This window comes from Pithys albifrons, chromosome 9, assembly GCF_047495875.1.
Source record: "Pithys albifrons albifrons isolate INPA30051 chromosome 9, PitAlb_v1, whole genome shotgun sequence".
In the NCBI taxonomy this organism is placed as follows: domain Eukaryota; kingdom Metazoa; phylum Chordata; class Aves; order Passeriformes; family Thamnophilidae; genus Pithys; species Pithys albifrons.
In genome coordinates, this window is record NC_092466.1 from 17872349 (window position 1) to 17899744 (window position 27396).

Here is a 27396-nt window from a genome sequence, read left to right on the forward strand (position 1 = left end):
TTTAAAATTACCAGTTGCAATTTAGAATCTCTAACATCAGCCAGAATTAACCTAAGTTTTATGATGAGGGTTGTGAAACACTGGTACAGGTTGTCCAGAGAGGTGGTAGATGTCCCATCCCTATAAACCTTCAGGCTGAACAGGCCTCTGAGCAATCTGGTTCAGTTGAAGGTGTCCCTGCTCATTGCAGGGGTTTAGACTAGGTGACCTTTAAAAGGCCCTTCCAACCCACACCATTTTAGGATTCTATGACAATTTGCTTTTACAGGGTGTATATTGAAAGCACCACAGCAGATATTTTGGTGTGAAGTTACCTGGGAGCAAGGGGGACAAACCCCACTTCTCTGTGAACTGAAATGTCTTTCAGCTTCTTAGCACATATCGTGACTATCCCAGAGCTCCGTGTCAAATCACTTTATTACAGAGGTGAGCTGAAAATAAACTAGGTAAAATAATAGAGAATGCTGCAGAGGAACAGGGATTTCCAGCAATAAAAATGATACCTGCCTGTCTGCTCCCTACGGGTAGAGATCCCCATGGAAACTGCTGCTCATTTAGGGTGCATATATTCCTGTCACATGCCACCCATGTCACTCAAAACATTTTAGATCACAGCTCCAGCCACACAGAACAGACTTGTACTGCTTCTCCAGGTCAGGCAGAGGGTCCATAGAGGGGCAGACTCTGAACCAAGAAGCTGAGGTCCTCAATGCCAGCAAGTCCCTGCCCTCTGCAACACGGGAGAAGGTGCAAACGGTGGTTGACCTGAGCCTGAGCCTCTCGGGTGACACCCACTGCAGTGGTTTGACCCCTCAGCACTGCTCAGGGAATAGAGACAGATCATCTGGGTGCCTGAACTACCCACAAGCCCCTCATGATGTGAACAAGAAAAACCTTAGTTCAGAGGCAAAATGTGTACATAGCCTTGTCCCTATAGCATCATAAACCCCATTTTGATCTCAGGTATAAGGGAGAAACAGTATTAATGAAGTGAGGCTTTTTTTTTCAGGTAGCCATGTTAAATAAATAATTCTGATGGGTTGGAAGAGACAAAATGCTACAAAAAAAAGAAACTTGAATAAAGTCAGTTTTAAAATTAAAGAACATCATCAATTTGCTTGGGAAATCCTGGATACATTTTACATTCAGATTTAGATATGACAGAGGAAATTGAATTGTGTCCTGAGTTTGAAATGTCAACTATTCTGCTTAACCTTAAAACACCTGTGTTGCAAAATTACGGTATGTAAAAATATTGTTCTGATTAATTTTTCTAAGAGTAACAGAATTACGAGGCAAATTTGTGTTTACAGATATGAGATAATTCACTATGCTAAAACTAGTAGGTCACTATTTTAACAGTATTTCAAGGAGGTTGAAGATGCTGAACCACAAACTCCACAAAATCTGTACTGTAAAAATCAGTCCAGTGAAGGAGACATGTTAAGCATTATTTTGTAAAGCTTTTTCTTTTTTTTTTAAGGAAAATATGTTATTTATTGATATTGCAATAAAACACCTGTAATACATAACAATGCACCGTATTACACAATTAATATTTAAGCTGTTAACATCACCTCATTACTCTTTCTCCTTTCAAAAAAAATAAACACAACCAAAACTTGATACATGAAATATTTAACTCACACGTTTTGTTAGACTCCTTTACTGAAAAGCTGGAATTTCTGGAGATGGGAGTCTCAGAGAGCAGGCACACCAAACCCCATAACTACTCACTTACAGACCATGTTGTACGAGTCCTTGGCTTTTAAAAGTTGCTACACATACAAGGTTCTCATGGCTTTTAAAAGTTGCCACACATACAAGGTTCTCATATCTCTTGCAAACTCTTGCCATGCTTTCTGTTTCTGCTGGACTCCAAACAGCAGATACATGATACTTATATAAATAAAACTATCCAAAGCTTTAAAGCATGTCCCTGAATAAATCTATTTACAATAAGTATGAAATATTTCTTTTGACTGAAATATTCCATTTAATTGGTCCAGGTTTGAAATCACTATTACTTATTTCTGTCTTTTGTAAACATCTGTTCATTAGTGTTTCCAAATTTATAATTGATGAAGTGCACATGTAATAGTAGGTAATGCTTTAGAAGTGCCTTGGGATATGTTAAAAGAGCAACTTCCATATTATTTTTGTCCAATTCTATCTATAATGGGTTATTCCCAAGAGAATTCCCCCCTTGGACTAGTCTGCTCTGTGCTCCTGTTGAGTGTTGCTTGAAATGAACGAGCACCAGCTCAACATTCTGCCCCTCTGTCTCATTTTGAGTCTGATTATACAAATGCTGAGGCTTTTAAAGGTATTTTAAATGCTTACACAGCATATATAAATAGGACCTTGCATTCAAAGTTCAGTGCAACAGTTCACTTCAGAAATTCAGCAACTTGACATAGCAGCAGCGCTCCCTTTCAATCTAATTTAGCATAGACTGTACCATACCTTCTGGTATACCACTGACCAGATTTTCTCTGTTAATGTAATTACCACCACTCTGAGATGCTCAGTCAATTCCACCCCTACCCCTATTCCCCCCCTTGTTTTTTTTTACCCTCAATTTTTTATTCAAGGTCTGTTCTGCATCTTTAGAAATCCATCTTATGCATAACGTGCTAAACTGTTCTCCCTTCATAAAGCTTTACTCCCAATAGGAGAACATTTTTCTTCTCTTAAAAGCTACATTTTTGCAGTTTCTAGTGCATTTTCACATTCCTGATCTTTTGAAATAAGCTTTAGCATTAGTTCATTTAGTTTGAAGTTAGATTTATTTCACTGTCTGATTATTGGTTTTAGAATATTTGCATTAAATAACACCTTCTACACTATGTACTTCAAGGGCCTCATGTTATTACTGGGACTCTGCTACCAGCGAAACTGCCCTTATTTATATAGTTTTTTGATTATTCATGTAGGTTTTGATTATTTATAAATCTTTAGATATTAGTAATCAACTGCTAAGTAGGTTCTTTCCCTAAATCCTGAATTATACTTCATGAAAAAAACTGCTCTAATGAATATTTACCTTCAAAGTAAAGCCCTTTAATTCCAAGTCTAATTTGTTCACACCTTTTCAATGTTTCAGTAAAATACTTTCCAATGGGGAACCACTATCAGACACTGGTCACCATACACAGGTTTATTTATTTATGAATGACTCTTTTAGACTGCTCAGTAGCTCACTCTATCATTAATTAAAACAATATTTAATGTAACTGCTGTCAGCTTCTACTTTTGACTACTTCAATAATTAAAACCTATTAGGTACAATATGCTCCTCAGTCATAAATATTGTATACACTAGGGGATTTACCGTTACTCATTTTTGCAACAGAATTTGTCCTTGTAATGTCAATTCTACGTACATATTAATCCTATTTACTTGCTTATTTTATTTAGTCCTTTTATTAGGTTAGTAAGAAACTTCACTTCTATGCACATCTATTGAAGTCCACTGCCTCATAAAATTGAATAAATTTCTTGTTGTGAAATAAGTTTCCAAATACATTGCTGGAGAAGGTTACCTTTTTGAAGAGCAGCAAGACAACACAAAGCCATACACCTCTAGTCCAGAAATCTGCGCCTACTTTCAAGTCCATTTCTCAGGTTATTTCTATGAGCTTCACGGTTCAATATTAACCCTTTCCCACATGTACCATCCTAGATCTGTGCACATGAAGCTGCTTTTCCAACTGTAAAGGCCTCAATCACACATTCTTAGGCACTAGTGCATATTCTTTTGCTTCTCAAACAATTTACATTTAATTTAAATATTAAGGTTTCCAAATACTACTGCCAGGATATTTTGAAAACTCTTAATGCTCCTAACTTAAAAACTCTGCAAGCAAGTGTTCCTCTGACTGTGTCACTGTACCTGTAAGGAAGCACCCCAATCCCCTTCACTGCCACCCACCAAGATCCCAGCTGAGACATAAGTTTAGCAGTTTTACCAAGATTACAGATGGAGAGATGGATCCACTTCTTTCTTCGACTTTTCTGGCTGCATTAAAATCCCAGTGTACATCCTACCACTAGATAGAATCCAGGTGGATAATTTAACATGACATACTTTAGAGCTGTGCCACCTACTGGGGGTTTTCAGCTTGTCTCTGATAATCAATGCTTCAAAAACAGTTTTAAAGAGCTATTGTACAGGGCATTTGCCTTCAGTTTTTAAATTTGACTGCTTTTCTTGCACACGTTATTTCCCAGGACTAACATTAGTGTTTCGAATTGGCTGCAACTTTCCCCTTTGAAACGTGTATTCCTCTCAAGAGGAGCTGTTTTGGCATCTCTGTGATGTCTGTACATCAATGCCTGCTTGCTGTTTTAACTCAAACGTTAAGTTGGGAAGTTGATGTACCATGATTACCTTGGCCATTCCTCATAATTATTATAGTTACTGCTACCAGAACTTTTTAGTGCTTGTGGAATTTGCCTTTCTTTCTTTGCAGGTTATTAGTTCTTTTGTTATCTCTCCACTCCTGTCTGTCCTCTCTTAGTTACCAACCTTGCTCCTTTTTAGGGCAGAACTTGTTAGCTTCAAACCAGTCATCTACATGCTTGTTCTTTTTGTTTGGTGTTCCGTTCTGGCTGCCTGCAGCTTCTTCTGATTAGTTTTTAATTTCCAAGAGCTAAGGTCTAAGTTAGGAGCAATTTTTTTAAGGAAAAACTCCTAATAGTTGCACCACTTCTTTTTATACTAATTATGTTATTTTTTTTACAAAAACAACCAATGCAGAATGGAAAGTTAATGTTGATTTTTACAACCTTGACAGGTGGAATTTTCAGGAGCCATTTTATCAGAAGTTGTGCTCCCAAGATACTTTAAAGATTTTAATTACCCTTGATTTTACCAAACATTTGCCTTCCCGCCCTCTAGTGCTCATGACTATTTAAGTCCTCTATACAAGCCTGGTTTTGGAAACCTCCTACCATATAAATCACAATCACAGATGGTCCTACTGAAATAATATGATTGCCTTACTTCAATACTACCAGGGATCTAAGCAGTTACTTTTGTTACTATACTGCTACCCACACAGTTATCTGAAAGGTAAGACTTTTTAGGTTAGTTTTCATTTTACAAAACCAATCTAAGCGAGTTTTCTTTTTCAGTTTTGGACCATATAATAGAGTGCACAAATTGAAGCTTACTTTTGGATTTATTATTAAAACATTTTCACTGCTAGCTAAAGCTGTTAGTTAGCCATATAGCAAACTACCAGTTTTCACAGTTTTTACAGATTTTCATCCACATTAAAAGCTTTCCTATTTAATGCAGTTAATTTCACCACCAGTGATGTAGTTTGTTATAGTATTGTGCATGCTTACATTTAAAACAATGGGTTAACATACTACATCTGTAATTACTCCCATACTACCAGAAAACCAGTGAATTAAATTTATTTAGTGTTAAATGGATATGGAATGTCATACAGTACATGTAAAGACACTTCAAGATGAGTAAAGCCGAACTATTTGCACAAGGGATTAAAGGTTCACCTCAACAGTCAGTATTATCAAATCATTACAGCTTCCATCTTCAGAGTGCAAGGTATGTCATGCAAAAAAAACAGCTCAAAAAATCCCCAAACAGACAAAACCAACACTGTGGTACCACTTAAAATGCTATCATACCACAACAGTTTACAAGACATTAGGTGATCATTCATACAGAATGAAGCATCTTAGCAATAACAAAAACATAATTTAAACATAATTAACAGATTTTGCATGAACACCAATTCCAGCATTACTATACCTAAGGAACAGGCAACATGCTGGGAGAAAGTACCTAAAAATCAAAACCTTTTTATTCATAGCCAATGTTACTTTCTGCAAGAATTCTGCAATCTTATTATTCAGTTTCCTCACGTAACTGGGTAAGGTTCAATACATTTTTACATAGAGCATAATCACATAACCACCACATCAGCAAGAGGATTTCATTATCTTGACCAGTTACTACATTTAAAATCATGGTATGATAACATGCCCTGCAAACAAATTGTCTTCCGGGACAGTGTTCTGTATGTAGAGATATTAAACAACTAAAATATACTCCTACCCACTTTAACCCCAAGTAAACTATAATTTGTATTTACACACTTTTGAAATAGGTAGGGAAAAACTGCAGATGGAAGAGAAGCAGAATACAGAAGAGAGCCATGATAGTGCTGATTGAACTGCTGGGTGCGTTCAGTTAACCCTGAGTGAGACCTGGACAGGGGGTTGTAACTTGTGCACTCCTCCTCTGTCAAAGGGTCTTACCAGGGCTACCAAGGGCAGCTGCTGTTGTGGAAGAGCTGCTCATCCTGCTCACCCCCTCTGGCCCTCTTGGGAGCAGAACAGTGCACCCCAAACAGCCCCACTCAGCTGAAAGCAGAGAAACACACCCCTCACACCCACTCCAACTACAGCCTGAACGTTAACGTGGAAGAGACACAGGAGATGACTGGATGGTTTTTAACATTTCCGCCTGGCAATATTCATATTCTGAGGGCACCAACAGGTAGATTCATCTACCAAAATAAGCATACAAAATAGGCCAAGTCGTTTGCCCTCATATTAGGAATAAAATATTTAACTTCCTGGCTTAAATGTAAGCAAGAGAAACTCAAGAACGAATTCCTTGAAGTTAATTTTCCATCTACATTCGAAGGAAATAATTTACTAAAACTGTAACTTGCAAGGTCTACTAGCCTTGAAGTGAGGATACAGGCTAACTATACCCATAGTTAAATAAAAAAACTTTAGACGACATTTTACAGAAATAAAATATGCAACTCTAAGAAGTAGGTGGAAAACCACTTTAGTATTCATCTGAAATAGTCTATTTTCCTAGCCCACCATGTTCAGGAATGTGTATTTCATAAATAAAAATACAGAACAAAAATTTGTGTATTCAATCTAAAGCTGGATATTTCTAAACATCTTCAGATAAAATTTGCTTTCACCCTTGCAATTCAGTGATAAAACCTGAAAAAAACCTTGGCTTTTCCAATCTATCTTGCATGAGAAAAAAACCAGGTGAACAAAAAAACATCTGGGAAGAACATTTTGTACAAGATTGCAGTTCTAAAACACCTATATTACAAAGCAATGTAAATAAATACCAGGCTAGTACAAAAGCTCTTATTTACAGTTTTACAAATGAAAACGTTTTCAGTGTAAATGCAGTGTTTTAAAGAACACAATATTAGTAAAATGAGTTCCTGTATAGAGCATTACAATTTCTGATAAATTTGAATGTAGTATTGTATAAAACCATTGTTTCAAGATAATTTTTCTTTATAATTTAGTACAGCCAGTTTATGCCTGGAATGGTATCTGTTAAAGTGCTGAAAAAAGAGGACATTTCTGAAATTTTAGAAAAACATACTGTACATTATTAAAGCTTTATCAAGTCAAAACTGGTATATTTTGTTCACATTTGTTACCACACCACCTGTGCACGGAAGTTTTTCAACAAAAACTTGTAATTAACAGGATGGCAGCCATCGGTTATCTTTGCATTCAAAGTCTGATGGTTTCCCACAAATAAATTGTCTTAAGCTTCAGTGGTGACTTCAGGTTTCATAATCTGGTAAGTAATCAAGTATTCTGGATAAGCCTGAAAAAATGACATACACATTTTTTATTATAATTCCATTTTCTGAATAAATTCAGAATGTTATTTAGAGAGGAAAAAACAAACTACTAATGCTAAAGAAAAAAGGGCAAAATGTCAAAGGTTAAATCCCCAGAGCATTCAGGAAACATGTATCCTTTCACCTGTAACCACAGCTGGAGTGTGTGTTTTAAGACAAGCAAGTCCCAGCATCTCAACCATAAGAAAATGCATTATGTGCCTCTGGAGGGGGGAAAGACAGAAAAGTGGGGGGCAGAAAAGAAGTCTGAAAACCCAACACAAAACGTTGTTTACCTGCTCTCCTCTGTAAATGACGTATTCTGCCAATGCCAATCCATTTACACTGGGTCGCCCAGTCACTGAGTGATGTCCTGGGGGAGAATGAGCCATTTTCATAGCACTGAACTGCAGGAAAGACTTGCCCAATGTTACGCGACAAAAGAGCAACTGCCTGCGTGAAAAGGGAAAAAGGACCATGAACATCCAATGCTTATGAATGATTATTCAGCTTCCTTAATTTGAAACTTTTGCTTGAGAAGGGTGGAACTTTGAAGCCACTTTAGGCAGTGTTCATACTTCACAAAATTCTGAAGTTTGGTTTTGAAGAACAAAAGTTATGCTCCCTTTGGAAAGCTCTTTAGCCCAAGGAAATGGTTGGCAGTAATGCTAAAAAATGTTTATTCTAATTACTGGAAACAGTATGCCTAACAAAGTACTCGGAGATTGTCACTATATTTTCTTTTCCTTTTAAAATTTTATTTATTTATTTTAATTTGTTCGGGGTTTTTAAAAAAGATTTCTAACTTTTCTCCTATCACTCAAACTGACACCATAAATCGCAAGTGTTCAAAAGCTCAATTTGTATCTAACAGCCAAATCAACATCAAGGCCAAGGGCAGAGTCTGCTGCACTGCGAGTCCAGAACACAAAACAGAACAGCAAAATCAGATTCTTTTGAAGGACTTACCTGTGGCAAACATAACAAGATCTATCTTTATGAACTGGACATCCAGTGCCACCTCCAATTCCATACACATATTGATTGCTTTTGGAAGAATTTTCAGCAAAATAAATCCCAGCTCCAAACATGCCCCCTATATAAGCATGTCTCTCATCAAAGCCTTTGTGAATGATTGCATTCACAAATGGGGAGCCTAAGAGAAAGGAAGCAAAATATTGAAAATACAGTATACAGATTTCTGTATGTGTCACAATTCAATCATCCATTCCCATTATGGTTGCAACTACAATGGCCTTCATTATGAGCACATGCTGTGAATTTGTTTAATTTGCTCATCAGGACAAACACTGTGTTTATGCACAAGAGAGCCTTCAATGGCCTTTAATTGGCTAATGATAAGCTAATATTTCTGGAATGCAGAACAAAACTAACTTATCAAATTAGAAACCCAAGAAAACAAGAAAAATCCCAACCAAACAATGCATAGCAGAAAAAAGCTTCACCTTTTATCATTTTGGTCAAACAGCCAGTAAAACAGATTTGAGGAGGCACACTACTTAATCTTCATTTATAATTGCTAAAATGTTTTAACTTAGATCTTTGAAGTCTCCTTGGGGAGAGACAAGGAGATGCAAATTTCAGAAAAAAGATATAGTTTATTATGTCATCCCATTGTGTCATATATAAACAGTTGTTTATAAAACCTCAAGTAAAACATAGAACTTATTTTCATTGAGGAATATACTTTGCTTGAGACAGTGGAAACCCTCCAATTAATTGTTGAACAAGGTGAATTTGAAAATCTCACCATGAAACAACATCCTTTCATTAGCATGGTTATGATTCTCTTCTGAGACCTCTTTCCTCCTGTGAGTGTATCTTTCCCAGAGTTTTTTGTTGCACACTTTCTGAATCTGAAACAGCCAAAATGCAAGTTCAGCCTTGAAACTGAAAAGTTCTGTTCACTTTATTGGAGAGACATATAACCTATAGCCACTATCCTACAGGACACTTACACTGCCACTTAAACAAGAATACTTTCCCTGGAACTCAATGAAACAGAACTTAGCCTGCACAAGTTGATTGTTGCAGCACGAGAACGACATCATAACTATATACTTAATTATGAATCAATTAATTTTGAAGAGCTCTTGAGTAGTACTTCATAATTGAAATTTAGCAGGCTTAGTTACAATTCTACTTGATGCCAAATCACTACTAAAATGATCAAGTAGTAAACTATGAAATGCCTTCCATGAAGACTTCTGGAACACTTCTAAAAGAAGTTAAATTACATACTCCCTGCACAGGTATGCCAGACACTGCAAAGCCTTATGTAATTGGATACAGCATAGCAATTCTACTGGGAAAACTGTAACATTAATTCAGAATAAAACTTAGTAGTACTTCCTTGCAAATCAAAATCTTCATAATATTAATGAAAATTACCATTTCTTCAGGGGGAAAAATGTATAAATACAAACCAAATGTTTCACACTTGTTTGATGTCAAATCAAGCCAAAATAAGTACCCTTGGTTCCACATTTCAACAGTTTTGCTTTTGCTTCTGGCTGTTTTTCCCCCCCTTCCATTCTTCCTCAAGAGAAACCTTCTTTTATTTCCTATAAAAATCCCATCATTTCTTTCAAACATTCTGTAGTTTTCTGTGAGATCTTTTGTGTCAATTTCTCATGAGATTTCTTCCTGACTATTAATCCCTAAGTAGCTTTTCCATATACGTTTACTCTGAATTTCCCTGAAAGGTGATCTCTTATCCTATGCATGTCTCAGAAGGACACACACATCTTGTCACATTATGGAACACAAACAAATGTAGAACATTTCACGGATGTTACTTTCAGGCAGAACTCTAAAGGTGTAACCATGGACCATAAACATGCAACAGGTACCTTTAAGATGTTGTATCTGTTGAAGACTCCGCCGGCGTGTCCTCCGTCTCTGTGCTCTCGGACAGTGCTCTGCATCTGAACATTGAGATTTGGAGGAGGACCACATTGTATCAGAACACATTAAACACACGTTTCCTCCACACAACTCAAATAATCAAAATAACTAATTATGTATTAAAACAAAAAATTATACAAGAAATTTTTAGGCAATGACTGTATATCAAATAATGTCAGATTTTGTGGATGCACAAGAACAGGTTTTATGATATTTAAAAAACCCTGTATTTTGACTAGTTCATGATCTAATCTACTTAGAATGCTGTTTCTTTGGAATTGTATCTTGTGTGATTATGACACTTTGAAAGGGAATGATTTAAAACTGTGTATAACAGACAAGCAATCAATTGGTAGCACAGAATTCATAGGTTATAGCAAAGAGATTTTCTACATAGTAGAGGTTTTAAAAATACTACAAGCAGTAATAATGTAAGTAAGAAAAAAGTTACAGACATTATGAGCACAGATTATAAATGGTGCAAAGTCAAAAATTTGAAGTATCCTTATGCAACTTTTTCTTAGGTTTAGTGATGGCTATTGCATTGTTAAATTGTCTAGCAATACTTCTTTAGTTGCAATAACAAAAGTACTGAGAGACTACAAAGAATGGCATACCTCTTCTTCTACTGATTGAAATTCTTTATCTTCAGTGGAGAGGTCTATGAGAATAGTTCCACTACCAGAAGTATTTAGAGTCAGGTATGGGTTAAGTCCTGTCAATGTAATAAAACACAAAAGTTTCAGAAAATGCTTTATGACTGCTGATTCGGAACAATTAACCAGGAAGAGACCTCTCTTTTTCAAGAGACTATTTTCTCAAAACTCAACTTCACCAGATGAAAGTTTAGCTGCTAAAAAAGGCAAAGATTACAAATTACTTTAATTGCCTTCTGTTCGCTATGGACATTTTTGTAGATGTCAGAGCGTGATCCCTCACATTATTTCATTGTTTCCAACAAACATTTTCAGCATGTCTGTAACCTCTATCCATACATTTACCATGCATGCTCTGTAAGTAACATGAGAAGCACAAGTTAGCTCTGGATGCAGATAACTGCAATGATTTTCATTGATTTGTGGACACTGATCAGTCGTTCTCTCAGCAAGAATCATCACTTCAGACACACTAACCCATGTGTCTATGCCTAGCTCAGTATGGTAATGTATGACAGAGAGACTACTTAGAAGCAGTTGCTTACTTCAGAGTTCATTTCAGCTCTGGGCAGTGAAACAGTGAACAACCTGCTCCTGTACAGAGTCCATGACTACTGTTGGCAATGGCATCACGAACAGAAGTGACCTGAAGTCCTAGTTCAGTAGGAATATTTTTCCCATGGATCAGGCAGAAAGAACTAACAAAAGAACCAAGATAGCCTGTGAACCCAAAAGGCTTGAGCCTAATAAGTTTAAAAGATATTGGAAGTTCAAAGGAAATTTCTCTATCATTCCAAATATGCAAAAAAACCCTGGAATTTTACACAGACTCTAATCTCAATTTGCATACAGACTGCAATCATGGCTCCAAAGTAATGGGAATGTAATTACTGGATATAAGAACAGGAAGATAAGGTGTACCAAGTGTCTTTTCTGGCCATAGTCTTTCCAGACAACTAGCAGATGGCCAGTTAGATACTGGGTCTGTCATGATCTCTTTAAAAAGGAGTAACATGGGGAAAGTGGAAATTACAGATTATCAACAGTCAGGAGCCCATGTTAGCAATGTGAAACTGCAAGGTGTTCAGGAACAACAAACTGGCAAGAATCAAAATAAAGCTCTTCCACAAAAGCCCTACTAACCTTGAAGCAATGGTTAGAAAGAGATGGCAAAATACCAATGAAAACAACTCGAGTGCAAGAATCCAGGAGTAAGCTATATAAAATTGACAACAATCCACCCCAAAAACATAATCTAGAAAAAGATCAAGAGCTGTTGAAATATTGTTTAAGTACTTATGCCTGTTGTTACTATGACAAATAAAAACGTCAGGTCTTTTATGTCAAGTTGGCGAGGGATTGGAAAGAATGAAGGTGAGAGTGGCGAAAGATTTCAATGTTTGACATTCTGTCTATAAACAGACATATTGAAACATGTACAAACACACATGTTCAAAAACACAGCAGGCCTACTCAGAAGAAAGAGTATATGGTTAGTAGCTGTGTAAACTTGGAACATAAAGAGGACATGAGGCCTAAATCATAACTGAGTACTTACTTCTGTTCAAATTACTCAATAAATCTGCCTAAAAAGATCCGACAACTAAGAGGAGATGATGAAGATTCACTTAAATACTTCATTATTAGTATCTTAAGGGTTGGTTAATACAGTTGTAAGGACAAAAAAGTAATTTAGAGCTTGGGATAGTGACTCATTACTATGGAGTGCAAATTTTTGAATGAAAATTCATAGATGGTGCATCAAGAGAGGGAAAAAAATCCCACCAATTCTAACTAATTTATTTCATTTCTATGAAACACAACAAAACGAAAATAAGTGATGGTTCAGTGAGACAAAGAGGAAAAACAAAGATTTGGAGTGGTTTTTTGCCTTTTATGCAGCCATAATTAAACAAAGCATACTGAATTACAATGGATTCAGTATTCCCAGGATTGTGTTGGTCTCAACGGTACTGCACAAATAAAAAGGCTTTAGCAAAAACTTCAATATAAGCTAAAGTTGTTAAACAAAGCAATTATGTTAATTTTGATACACTGAAAGCACACCAACTCTATTTTTAAAAAGAAGGGTAAGAAAGAATTTCAGCTGGATTTCTGAGTGAGAAAAGACAATCCTGTATGGCAGTACCCAATGGAACAGTATATAACAGGCCTGAACTCGCCACAGAGAACATGCTTTGCTCTTCAGAGTGCTTTGAAGAAGATAAACACTCCCCACCTCAAACAGCTTATAAGCAAATTGCACTAGATCAACACCTTATCTAAGTAAACACAAAACAGTGATCACAGGAGAAAAAATAAATCTGAGAAAGGGAAGATTCACAGTAATTCACAGCATAAATAAAAATACTCATGTTTCAAGTCAGAAGACATTCTTACTGTTTGAAGTGCCATTTTCTAGGACAATCTTTTTTATCAATCTTTTTAATGAGATACAATTTGGAATAACGTAAATAATTTATAACCCATTACATAACAGCAGTATTATGTAATAATTTAAAATAAGTACATACCTTGTTGTCCAGAAATAAGTCTTTCAACTCCTTTGATGATTTTATGCCTATGGCCATAAGCATTAATTCCAATTTCCTTCAATTCTTTGTGTCCCATTTCAACCAATACGTCCAATGTTATCTATAATGAAAGGAACACCATTTATTTTGTAAACTAGAACAACTGCCAAAGACAGTGATAATACACCTCACAATAGCTGAGAGAAAAAGCAAGTGTGAAAAGAACACAAACATGGAGACTTTAGTCTATTATTCTCATATTTTACTTTAACTCATCTGTTTTCTCCAAACCTTTTGTCTTTAAACAAACATGCTACAAACTACAATTGTGTAACTGGTATTTCTTGCAAGGATCATTTTTCTGATTGAGAAATACTTTTCTAGATGTATTCAAGCCAACATAAACAAAAACTGACCTTACTGATCACACTGACTACTTACTCACTCTACCATTTATAGCACTGAAAGGAAACGTTGCTACACTGTTAAACTGTTATGAACATTATTGTCCCCAGCTTTATCCCCTTGCTTGCTAGGGCTGAGTATCTGGAAATAAATGTAGCCACTTACCTGTTCTCTCTCAAATATGTCAATTAGATGTTCAAGGCCAAGGTTCCGCACAAACTGATTAATGCTAAAATCGACACCTGAAACTGTGTAAGAAGAAAAACTCACAATGAAGATTCACACCTGCATTGTAAAATAAAGTATATACAACTCACACTGTCTGTGGCAACAATGAGAGAGACAGAAACTTCTGGTCTTCTGCAGATGGGATTAAATATCTGTATCACTAACCAGTAGCAACTATGACTTAGTCTACCCTAGTCCTTTAAAATTTCTACCTCACTAAGAACAGTCTTTGTGCTTCCACAAAATAAGCCACAAACTAGCTACCAGAAAAGCAAGTTCAAACAGAAAATATACTGAGAACTAAAAAGTCATAGAAGAAATCTTTTTAAGGTACTTCATCTAAGAATAGCCTCTCAGAAACGAGATGAAGTTTGTAGTAAAATACTGCTTGATATGGAGCCCAATTTCATTTGACTTCACTTTTAAAACACAATTCACCGTTCTGTTTCTGTACAGCAAAACACACTTTAAAGGTTTTATAAGGGAGAAGTAGTAAAATCTTATACTACAAGACTTTTAGACTTCTGTTCCTTGTTAATGGCATAAGGAATAGAAATACAGCATATGTCATAATAACTGTATGCAGGTATGGGAAACATCACACTTTTGTATTCTTTTCTATTGTATTATTTTGTATGTTAAAGAAATGTTTTTAATTCCTGAGAAAGCCTCACCTTCTTTTTTCTCCAGAATAGTAGCTCCCTCTGCACAGTTTGCACCAACAACAGAGGTGAGTTCTGAAAAACTACCAGACAAGTTATCAAGACTACTTGCAGCAGACAAACTTGATGGACTGGATGGAACAGAAGACAGGGAATCAGCTGCAGAACCTGTAGTCTGAGATACACTTATAACCTGAGGTTTGTAGCAAGTTGGTAAGGCGGAAGGAGGCATTGCCGCTGTCAGTAACGCACTGACATCATCTGCCTGAAGAGCAAAAAACAACTCATTAAAACAGAGGAACACTTGTGCATAGTGTTTTTTCCTAGAATGCACTATCATTATTTCAGATTTCTTAAGTATAGTATAAGATAAATAAATGCATATATGGAAAATAGGCATTTTGCAGTGCAGTTTACAAAGAGCCTTTAGTGCCAACAGCATACTTGAAACTGAAAAACAATAAAAGCTGAAAAATAAAAGCTGCAGTAAGGTAAAAAGTGAAAACTTTAGGGATAGTTAAATAGAACTAATTTGCTACAAAGAATGAATAGAAGCTTCTGCCGGCAGCAGAATTTATGAAACAAAACAGTTACCCTGACTCTGGATTGCATTATAATACTTAAAAAAACTCCATACCCAAACATTAAAGAGCCAGATAGTTTCTTAAATTTATGTGGGTATAAAGTTTGCTTACACAATTTTTGTGCTAGTCAAACCACTAGCACTGAATTAAAAGCAGCAAATTATAACAATAAATTCCTTTTTGCTGGTGGCTTTCTTTCCCCTCAGTCTATACTCAAGTAACAGGCCTGAAATCCTTCAGACACTTCAAAAAGGTTCTACTGACTTTCCTTACCAGACAAATAAAAACACGAGAGAAACCACAGTATTTTAAATTTTGCACAAGTTGCTGTTGCTGTATAACCCTTTTCTCCAGAGGCAGTTTTTAGATGAGCTGTCACAAATATAGCAGCTAAGTACAGATTTCCCCAGATGAGCCCTGTCCCTTACAGTGACCAGGTCCAACGGCGTTTGCCCTTCTTGGTTTTTCAGAGTAGGATCAGCACCATGGGCCAGTAACAAGGCACAAAGCTGAGTCCTTCCTTTCTGGGCTGCTTCATGGAGAGGTGTGAAAGCCCATTTGTCCGTAGCATTCACACATGCATTGTACTTTATAAGTAAAGCTGCTACATCAACATGCTGGAAAAATAAAAAAAAACCTGTTAAATTCCAAGGCACCACAGTGCATTAGAGTAACTCAGAACTATTACTGATAATTCTCTGTAATCAGAGCAATTCTGATTTTTGTTAGAATACACTGTGATTAAAACATTACTATTAAAACAGGGTCGTTCCTTCCTCACTTTTAACATACCAGAAAAAGTTAAGATTTGTTCTCTTGTGAAAAGAGGACAGAGTAAAACAGAGTCCCAAATCCAGGGGAATGTGAAGATAAAAAAAGCCTGATTTTAAACTTCCAGTTTGGAAAATACTTCAACTGTTTTGGTTAAAGATTTGATTAAAGAACCAAGATCCAGCCAGTTCAAAAAACCAATTGCTGTCTCAACAGCAGCCATATAAGTGAAAGTGAGATCTTGCTGATAAAATTAAAGTGGCACAGGTAAGGAAAGGCATTTTATGGAACACCTTTCGAACTGCTGGTTTTCTAGATGTTCATGCTCAGAAAACTCCATTCTGTAAACTCCAAACATGATTTCACAAATTCCCGAGAGTCTTCACCTACAATATGAGCTATGATCGAATTATTCATTTTATGGTTTACAAGTAAGATTACACTGCAACTCAATAGCAAAAGCATTCTACAGAGTACTGGCTCACAATACTGCCAATAAAATGTATAACTCGTTTTTAAAAAAATAAAGTCTAAAAAAGTTTGAAATATTTACCCCATAAGATGCTGCATTATGCAGAGGAATCAAACCCCCTTTATCCTGTGCATTCACATCTGCTCCATGCTGCAACAGATACTCTGCAACCTCCAAATTGTTGTAACCAGCTGGAAGAGTGCAGGACAGAATAAATAGAATTAAAAAAACACACCCACAACAGGCTGTAGAGAAGTAGTAACTCACTTAAATTACTTGAAAGTTAGATAGTATGTCAATGCCAGTGAAGACAGTATATTACCTATTAGCGAGGACGGCTTCACTCTAATTAAGAGTATTTAGTTTTAAAACCTATCAATTAACAATATAAGATCCTCTTTGGTGAAAGAAAACAGGAAATTAAATATTAACTGTTTGAAGAGCCATGTAAGATTAATATGCCTGAAATAATAGTTTTATTAAAGAGAAAATACTGAATTCCTCTAGCTTGAGGCTACATTTTAAACTTGATCAGACATAGAAAATTCAGTCACAGTAATTAATAACTGATCAAACTAGTAATTAGAACACTGACCTGCTAAATGTAGCGGTGTTGAATGTCGTCCCTGTGTGTCCCGGCAGTTGACATTGTCAGGTGAACACAGCTTTTTCACCCGGGCCAAACAGCCTTTCTTTGCAGCATCTAGTAGAGCTGCATCTCCTCTAAGCAGGTCTTGAATATCAGTATCACCATCTTTAACGAGGTCCAGAGGAGTATTTCCATCTCTGTTTTTCTTTGTAGGGTCAGCTCCATGCTGGGTAGATCAAAAAAAGGTGGTAAGTACACCAGCAGGATAAACCCGCTGTGTCTTAAGCATCTTACAGCTTACTGAGCAAACACTGATACATATGGGAACCCTTCAGAGAACCTTCCATTTACTGTGTGAGAAAGGACCACATAGGTGCTAACAGTATCCCTTTTTCTGAAAACATTTAACTACCATCATTTAGAAACCACAAAGCACAAATCCATTTCTCAAAGAAGTCAATTTACATTTCAGAGTGAACAAAAAAGAAAGTAAGCTTTCTCCAGCATATGTAATACCTGTAACAGGAGTTTGCAAATCTCGTATTTTCCTTTTGCTGCAGCTTCATGTAAGGGAGTGAATTTCCATAAGTCAGCTACATTGACAACTGCACCATGTTTAACCAGCAGTTCTGCAACTTCATAGTGACCATATGAGCAAGCATTATGTAAAGGGACAAGTCCTCTGGAAACAATTAAAAGAAAAGAAAATTATCCTTAAAATCAGGGTGCTTTTTCACCAAGCAAAACTTTAAAAACACAGTGAACTTTCAATAATCAAACCATAACAAAAACTTCTCCCCTCTCCCCCCCCCCCAACAGTCCCCCCCACAATATAGTAGGAGGACATATTGGCAAATCAGTGAAAATGCAGTCACCAATGGCACTGAAGAGAAGTAAAAACACAGGGGCAGAGAAATTCTTGACACTGGTCTTAAGGACTGCACAATGCTTTTGGATATTCTGAATATGATCACTCTAACAGAAGTTTCCATGAAAATAAAAAAACAAAATGTCTGAAGATGGGATGCTTATCTGCTAGAAATACTCAAAAGTTGACAGATACCATCAACTACAACTGCCAAAAAAATATATGAGCACCTACCCCTTATCTTTTGCATGCACATCAGCTCCATGCTGAAGAAGATACTCCACAACAGAAACTCTGTTATATCCAGCTGCAAAATGAAGTGGTGTAGACTGACGTCCTTCAATATCTCTGCAGTTCACACTTTGAACTGTACAAAGCTTCTGTGAATTTCCCAAAACAAAACATATGTCACTATATCTAGTGTTGGCACTTTTAATTTAGTCACAGAATGTTGTTATACACATCTAACTTTGAATAACCGTTTTCATTAAAAAGAAAGTTTATTTCTTAATTTATTTTTAGTAGTTACTTTTCACAGATTGTGTCCTAACAAAAAAATTGCCCTGCTCCCAAATCCACACCTGTGACTTATTTATGCTTTTTACTATAAGGCAAACATCTAGAGGTGGTATCATATTTTGTCATCTGTAATAACTGTGCAATATAAAGCTCTTAGGACACAGATCACAATGGTAAAGCAGTTAGTGAAGGGCTGTTTGATTGCTTGCTTTGAGAAATTATACACCGAGATACAATATTGTGCTAGTTTTGGCTGCAGTGGAGTGAATTTCCTTCACAGTGCCTGGTATGGGGCTGTGTTTTGGATTTGTGCTGCACACAGGGCCGATCATGTAGAGATGTTGTTGCTGAGCAGGGATTGCACAGAGCCAAGGCCTTTCTGTGCTGCCACGCTGGTGAGGAGGCTGGGGCTGTGTGGGGGGTTGAGAGGAGACACAGCTGGGACAGGTGACACCAACTGACCAAAGGGATATTCCACACCATATGGCACCATGCTCAGTAGGGGTGGAAGTAGGAAGGGGGGACATTTGGAGGGATGGAGTCTGTCTGCTCAGGTAACTTTTATGTGTGATGGGCCTTGCTCTCCTGGAGATGGCTGAACACCTGCCTGCTCATGGGAGGCAGCAAATTAATTCCTTGTCTTGCTTTGCTTGTGTGTGCAGCTTTTGCTTTCCCTATTAAATTGTCTTTATCACAACCCACAAGTTTTCCAGCTTTTAACGTTCCAATTCTCTCCCTGATGCTGCTGGTGGGGTAGTGAATGAGTGGTTGTGTGGTGCTTGGTTGCTGGCTGGGGTTAAACCATGACAAATTCTGTCATTTTTCAAGACAGGTTGAAGCTTACTTTTACAGTATCCACATCTCCAGCCTTTGCAGCCTCCAGCAACTGTCGATCTGCATCAGAATTACCTAATGGGATCCCTTCTGCAAAATAAATGAGGTTGCATGACAGGTAAATGTAAGCAGTTGCAGGAATTTGTTACGATGGAAAATAATGAGGTTTTTCTAAGGGAAATCCTTGAAATAAAGTTAACCATTACAGACAAATTTTGCCTATGCTTACTATTTGCTGACAGAGCTAATAGTGTTTGCAAAGTTGTCTTTAGCAATATGCTTCCTATGTGTTTTGAAGTACTGTGGAACCAACTAAGGATTCTTATTTCAGTTTCAGAATTAGACTGAATCAAGTTTACCCATATGTATAATGTCCAAACCTTAGTCTTGAAAATCCACATACACTGCTGCCTCTGCTCACAAATAAAAAGCAGACATCTTTTACTTTAGAAAATAACTTTCAAGATTCCCCACACACTATGTCAGGACTTTCCTAAAATTATTTCAGGGGCTTATGTCACAAGCGTTCTGAGCACCTCTGACATCTAGAGAGTAAACAATACTGTTAACCAGGGAATAGAACTCCACAACCCAATACTATCTCTTGAAGAACACACTTTTTTTTTGTCTTCACTATTTTTCTTGACAGCACTTGAATTAGCAAATAAAACAAAGCACTACAGTGGATCTTGAATAAATCAGCATACCCTGTAGGAGCTGTTGCACGCTTTCAGTCCCCATTTGTAAGGCTGTAAAGCCCTGCAGAGACACGATGGAAGGATCACATCCAGAACTCAGCAGCAACCTGCATGTCTGAAGATGACCACAATGTGCTGCTCTATGAAGAGAAGTCTGGCCAAGATTATCTAATGCATTAACCTAAATATAACACAGACAAGAAATTCCACCATCAAAGATCAGTATTAAAGATGTTATCATTGCTCACTGGGAGCACTTAACAAATATTCTTCCGACTTTTACTTTAGCATATTTCCAAAGGTCATTGTAACGTTTATTGCAGGTAACATCATGTAGTATCTACTTGTCACACAGTTCAGTCTAGCTTCTTGATATTCACATATACTCCCTACCTCTTCTCCTTACACATTTCATTATTACTGCTGGACTGTATAAGACACTCAAAAAGTTTTCCATTCACAAAGAGAACTACATCCGCATTTCTTACACAATAGGACCAAAACACCAATGATTCTACAATATACAGGGCTGTAGTGATGGACAGATAGCCTACATCTGAAGTGTATAAGTCTAGAACCTTTCAAAGTTAATTAATTTAGAAAAGCTTTCTACTTGGCTGTCTGTTCTCATGGTATGAAAACATACAGTACACAAATTTGAACGAAAAAAAGCATGATACACATACCTTAGCTTCATGTTTCACAACTACTTCAACAACATCATTGTGAGCCTTTTCTGATGCCACATGCAAAGGAGTCAAGAAGCTTTAAACAAAAAAAAAGGAATCATTCAAAATGTATTTTGCAAAATCTTCTAGATACACACTTAGGAGTATTCACTTGTAACCACTCACTCTTTTGTTTTTTCATTGATGTTGGCTCCTTTCCTCAGCAGCAATTCACATACTTGTTTCCTCTTAGGATATGGAGATGCAGCAGCACAGTGCTGTGAACATTAAAAAATTCAGGATAAACAACTAGCCACTAATATATTGGTTTTACTGCTTGCTGATCAGTTGGCAGTTAAGAGCTGGCGGTGTACAAAGCCAGCAAAAAAAAGCCCTAAAATAAGTAGAAGCTTATTAATTTGAAAGATTCTACAAGGGGTTTTTGGATTTACTCTGGTAGGGCTCCCCCTCAAATAACTGCTGGAAACCATCAAGCTTTACAAGCAAAGTCGTCACATGTAGCTTAAAATGAGACTATTCCACAAAAATAGTCATTTAGACAACCTAAAAAGGCCATTAGGTTAGTCTTAACATTAAGAACAAGGTATTAGTCAGTATTATTTAAGTAGACACTGGATATTCCAGGTTGGTCTGAATTATACTTGCTGACATTGAGAATTTTATTTCTAAACTATAACATGGTATGCTTAGATCAGCCACACTATAAGCAAAATCATTACTGAATCTTGAGATATTACCAATGCTGTCTCATGTGTTTGAGGATGCTTGAAGTTCACTGTTTCCAAAGAAAGATGTTTCTTTATACGAGCTACATCTGATTCTCTTGCAGCCTGTAGCAGTGAGTGACCTTTGAATTCATCTTTAAAAACAAATAAACACATAGCAGAAGGTTATCACGGCTCAAGAAAGATCAAGAGAATTTTTTCTTTCAGTTAGACAAAAACATTCACTTTATTCAGCAGATCACGATGCAGACATTTTCAACTCTGATTCAAGTCTTTACATCACTCGACAGAACTTGATAGTTCAGTCAAAACACTGTAGGAATTTTGCTTTGTTTCTAAACCAAAGTCAGAGACATCCAAACTGGCTGAACAAGATCTATTTCACTCACCACTTGGTAGGTTCTACTGTTCACATATGAACCCATTCAAGCATATATAAATCTATATTCTGACCTATCTTTGGAAAACCATTTTTAGATGCTAACATGAAGTCTAAATTGGTATTTACTGACAATTTTTACATAACCCAGAAAGTTATTTTTTGACCACTCAAGAACGGAATTTGAGGTCACTCTTCAACTCCTTTAATTTGCTGGACAAAAATCAATGCCTTTCATCAATTTCTTTGCACTTTCAGTGTTTGTGGCATACTCAAATATATTCAGTATTCTAAACAGTTAGCTTTTTCCTTTTCTTCAAACAAAATACTGTGGAATAAAAATGAGTATTTCAACAGTCTTGATGCAATGACAGGAGCAAGTATGAACAGTGTATTGGCAAGGCTGGGAGGGAAAGCATGTATTCAGGGAAGAAAAGCTACAAACCCCATCACAACATCACTACAAAACTGACAGCAAAATTATTTTAAATGCCTACACTCAGAAAATCTAGCATTCTCAAATTATAAACAGTGAAATGTACTGTTCATATATTGCACAATTGCTTGGAAAGTGCAAGCATTTTCCCAATCTGATTTCTGGCCAGTCACTGTCTAGTGAGCCTAAGTACACATCACAAGCTGTAACTACAGAACTGATCTCACTTTATACTCACATGCTAATCGTTCTTTTAATTGGGGTGTTGGAGCCAAATCAATGGTGCTTTTGTTGTGACAGTTCAACAGTGTTGGGTCAGCACCATAACTTAGCAAAAGAGAACATACTTCCACCCTGTTCTTAGAAGCTGCTTCATGCAGAGGGGTGAACTGCCATAGATCCATTGCATTCACGCATGCTCCATGCTTGAAATTGAAAGGGGTAAAAAAAAAAGATGCAATATCAAAATCAGATCGTTAGAAAAAGACAAGGTTATTAGTTCAAATCAATGCTTATATGCAAACTGTTTCGGAGACACTTGTTTTCAGTCTATCACAACATTTCAGCACATTGCAGTTCTTAATGCTCTGGTGTCCCACAGGTACATTCGCAGAAGCCAAAGGCAGACTGGCCTCTTCAGGCTTTTTTCAGCATCTCTACAAGGAAAGCAGCTCTGCTACAGGTCAAATTGGAGAAAGGGAAGTAGTCATATAGTCCAAATCACCTTTGAATAAACTCCTTCTTGCTGCTCTAGGAAATACCTAATGAACAGCTGCACTAAGATAAACATATGTTGTGTGAATAATTCCCAAGATATGAATGTCAAGACATCTAAAAGTATGTGGGCACTCAAAATTAACTACAATTCAAAATATTTAAGTACAAGGTTTTGCAAGCACTGCTCTTGTATGATTAATGTATGTGGAATTCTTCTCCAGTTTTGATCACACCTCGAGTTCAGACTGTCATCAAGTCTAATAGGACATGCACTTTCCCATTGCTTCTTTTAAACCTGTATGGCTTTGTAAAAAGTAATTGAAGATTCTCTGCAGGAGAAATCCACATGGAACACAACTCCAGCTTAACAGTTCAGATACACAGTGTATGCGCAGAAGTTTGTGGGTTTTTTGTGTCTAGTACCACCATTGCAAAAATGCACTTTACAACTAGCCTCTGAAGTAAAAAAAAATCATGACTATTTATATTTACTGCAATATATACTTATTTCAATTTTTTTTCACTTAATTTTTTGCTGAACAAATAGAAAGACACAGGTAATTAGTGAGGGGCTGAGACATCCAGGACGGAACATGAGCTGATCATCCAAATATTTGGAGTTATCTAATGAAACATCCTCAGCTGTAACAATGATCTTGATTTGCTGTGGCAGCTGAAAATAGGCACAGTTGAAAACTCCCTTGGTGGAGAAAACAGACTGTTTTGCAGACCATACCTTCAAGCCACTAGTTTAATGTGCTTCACACTTATCTTCGAGATTAACATACTGCAGATGAGCCACTTCAGTTACAAGAGTTCACTATGTTAGAAAATTGACACATTTCTCTTTCTTTGGGGTGAATGCTACAATTCAGGACCAGAACTGATGTTATAAAGTTCATTTCCTCAAGAGACTGATTAATCTTTAGTTTTAAAACATTTATTATCTTTACTAATAATCTTTTTAAACATCTCTTATTGCTTTGCCTTCTGAAATATTCCTCTACTGTCAAACTCAAAATATTGCTCAGTTTGTAGGGGGCTTTTTGGTGGAAATTTTTTGGGTAAGGGTAGAAAGGTTGAGATAAGCAGTACTTACTTGCTGGTACAAAAACATTCAACTTTGGAGCAAAGAAGGTTAAAAACAGAAAGCACATTTATAAAGAAAAAGCTTCCTTGCAAGCAGAAGATTCTGTCGCTCCAGCTTAATAATCATTAACATGTAAGGCAAAAGCTATCAAACAAAAAAATCCGCAACTTGTATTAGTCTATTATAAACTGTTCTTATTTAATAATATGCAACTTCATGCCTTCAAAGACCAACCTTTACTAGAAGCTCTGTTACTTCATAATGACCATAGGAACAGGCATTGTGTAGTGGCACCAGATCTCTATATACAAGAAAAAGGAGAAGAATGATTATTTCAGTACACATATTTCAATTCCAAATGCATTGATAACACTACAAATGGTACTATGCTGCACCTTGAGCATTTTACAAAAATAGTATGAGAGATAACCAAATGAAGCTGAGGGGAAATACGAAGCAGGAGAAGAAACCAGAAAATCCCATCAGCACTTATCAGAACAATAAACACTTAAAATAATCAGAAGATGAGAAGTTAATTGCATTGTCTCACTGCAGATGAAATGGTTTCACTCAGACTTGGACCTCTAAGCAAAAAGCACTATCTGCAGAGGATGTTCAGGAGTGACTGTAACTATATCCTTTTCCACAGGAAGATGGCTGTAATATTTCTCCTCCCTTGAAAACTAAGCAAGTTGCATTTTTGTCATAACAGAAAGCTTGAAGATGACAGAACAGTCTCAGGTTGGAAATTCTTCCTGGTTAAAACAGTATTATTGCTCTTTACTTCATCTTGGTTTTTAACAAACTCTGTTTATTCTGAACAAAGGAAAAAAGGAACGTACCCTTTATCCTTAGCATGTACGTCAGCCCCGTGCTGCAGTAAGAGCTGCACTATTTTTACACGGTTATACCCAGCTGCTAAATGTAATGGAGTAGACTGAAATGACAAAATGTACAAGTGATCAGTAACAGAATATCAAGGGTTGATTTTATATTTTTTTTTCAAAACTTGTTAACAGTACTAAATATTGAAGTCCTTTAAGACTCACAAGGTTAAAAAAAAACCAGAGCGCTTGAGTCAGATATTTGATAACTATATTCATTATTTATTGACTACTCTAGAAGTCAACATAAACACAAATCCTGAATCTACTCCATCACTAACATATTTGGGTGACAAAGACCCTCTTAAAGAATTTTTGAGTCCTACAATCCATTTTTGTCTTTGTCTTTTAGCCTGCTGTAACTAGGAATACTCTGCTGGCACAAACTATGACCCTTGTGAAAGCGTAAGTAGGAGGGCCATTAGAAGCAATAAATTATGAAGAAATCTGCCTGCCAATCAATAAAGTAAGTTCAACTGAGCTTGCTATCCACATTTGTGAATGCAGTAAGTTAGTGGGATGTGGGAAAGAATCTTCTCTTCCAAACTCTCACCATCCACAGAGCAGACAGATAATTGCTTTTATGGTCTTTTCTATCAAATGCATTCAAGCATTCCCATTTGTGGCACTAAGGGCACAGCTACAAATTAGTGAAATCTTATCCTCTACATTTACAAACCCATCTGCTGAACTGGGTTTGTACAGTTCCTAGAGGATGAGTTTCTGAACTAGAAGATGAGAAAACAGAGATGCATCAGTGTTTTAGAGATCCCAGTATCTTACCACAAAGCCTGAAAACCAGAAAGTAATTAGATCAACACTGAGGTGAATGAATACACATACTTAATGACAACAACAAGGATGCCAAAAATTGACACTCAATAATCTGAACCTTCCATAGGCTAAACCCAGAAGACTCAGGATTTTTCAGAATGGAGATTCTGAACCTATTATTTCTTTACAACACTTACAGCAATGAACAGCTTGCTCCTGAAACAGGAGGGATAACTTGCCTAGGGTGCATGGCAAATAAGGGGCCTGTATCTGATAGCAATAAAAATCTATGAAAAGGCCTTGTTTCTTTATCACTGTAAATAGAGAGGTCAAGCAGAAGTTTCAGCTGAAAAGGTGTTTATTTATTGCTCCTAGATAGAAATACCTATATAGTCCCTTTAAGATTAAAAAACAAACAAGCAATCATGTGGCTGCCAGAGAGGTGGAATCTTATTTTCCCACATATAGTGAAGAAAATAGATTTTATGTTTAACATTTTTAAAATCTGGTCAAACAATAACTGTGAAATATGTAAGAGAGAACTAATTTTAAATCAGCTTTTAAACAAAAATACCTTTCTGCCGTCACTTGCATGACAGTTAACATTTAATGGTGTAAGAAGAGACATCATCTTTTCCTCATTTCCACTCCTGAAAAACAAGATACAAAATGGGCAGAATTATTTTTATCCCAATTTTCAGTAGCTTATTCAGGTTTTATATTTTTCCATGCTATAATGTTCAGCAGATCTCAAGAACTATGTTCACCTCTGTATTAATAGATATATTAATTACATATGATTTTGAAAATATAACCAATTCCAGATACATTTCAAACCTACATACCTGGCACTTTCTAAGAGTTCATCTTTCTTGTATTCACCTAGAAGACAAAAGGGCTCAAATAAACATCTATATATGTGAAATTCACTACTTATCCTCCTCTTCTAAAATTTCATAGAATGTAAGTGCTAGAAATACTTGAAAGTACTCTTTTCAGTACATAAAGGAGCTTACAGAAAAGAGGAAGAGCAATTTTTTTACTGCAGTGGGTTGACCTTGGCTGGACACCACGTGCTCACCAAGCCACTCTATCAACTCCCCTTCCCAGCTGGATGGGGGAGAGGGAATAAGATGGCAAATGCTATTTACATTGAGGTAAGGTAGTTTATTAAAGCAGAAGTGAAATTTTGCATAATAACAAGGTTTATTGTCTACTTCCCATGAGTAAGGGGTGTCTGGCCACTTCCCAGGAAGCTTCAGCACACCTAAAGGTTTCTCAGCAGGCAACTAATGTAAACAA

At 36.6% G+C, this 27396-nt stretch overlaps 1 protein-coding gene across 1 annotated transcript in view; it reads right to left on the reverse strand.

Annotated features, from left to right (window-relative positions):
• Positions 1-5167: 5167 nt before the first annotated feature.
• Positions 5168-27396, reverse strand: part of TNKS2 (tankyrase 2) — a 30584-nt gene continuing 8355 nt past the window's right edge. The window contains exons 4-27 of the mRNA XM_071564466.1: positions 26940-26976; positions 26669-26744; positions 25279-25373; positions 24671-24737; positions 22868-23054; positions 21827-21948; positions 21255-21346; positions 21087-21165; positions 20410-20581; positions 19713-19792; positions 18584-18729; positions 17998-18163; positions 17488-17707; positions 16974-17083; positions 16078-16266; positions 15078-15330; positions 14341-14423; positions 13771-13891; positions 11198-11295; positions 10526-10600; positions 9424-9529; positions 8622-8808; positions 7949-8105; positions 5168-7636 (exon numbers count right to left, since the gene is read on the reverse strand). Of these exons, the coding sequence (XP_071420567.1) occupies positions 7574-7636; positions 7949-8105; positions 8622-8808; positions 9424-9529; positions 10526-10600; positions 11198-11295; positions 13771-13891; positions 14341-14423; positions 15078-15330; positions 16078-16266; positions 16974-17083; positions 17488-17707; positions 17998-18163; positions 18584-18729; positions 19713-19792; positions 20410-20581; positions 21087-21165; positions 21255-21346; positions 21827-21948; positions 22868-23054; positions 24671-24737; positions 25279-25373; positions 26669-26744; positions 26940-26976 (2981 nt within the window). The 3' untranslated portion in view covers positions 5168-7573. The remainder of the gene's footprint in view (positions 7637-7948; positions 8106-8621; positions 8809-9423; positions 9530-10525; positions 10601-11197; positions 11296-13770; positions 13892-14340; positions 14424-15077; positions 15331-16077; positions 16267-16973; positions 17084-17487; positions 17708-17997; positions 18164-18583; positions 18730-19712; positions 19793-20409; positions 20582-21086; positions 21166-21254; positions 21347-21826; positions 21949-22867; positions 23055-24670; positions 24738-25278; positions 25374-26668; positions 26745-26939; positions 26977-27396) is intronic.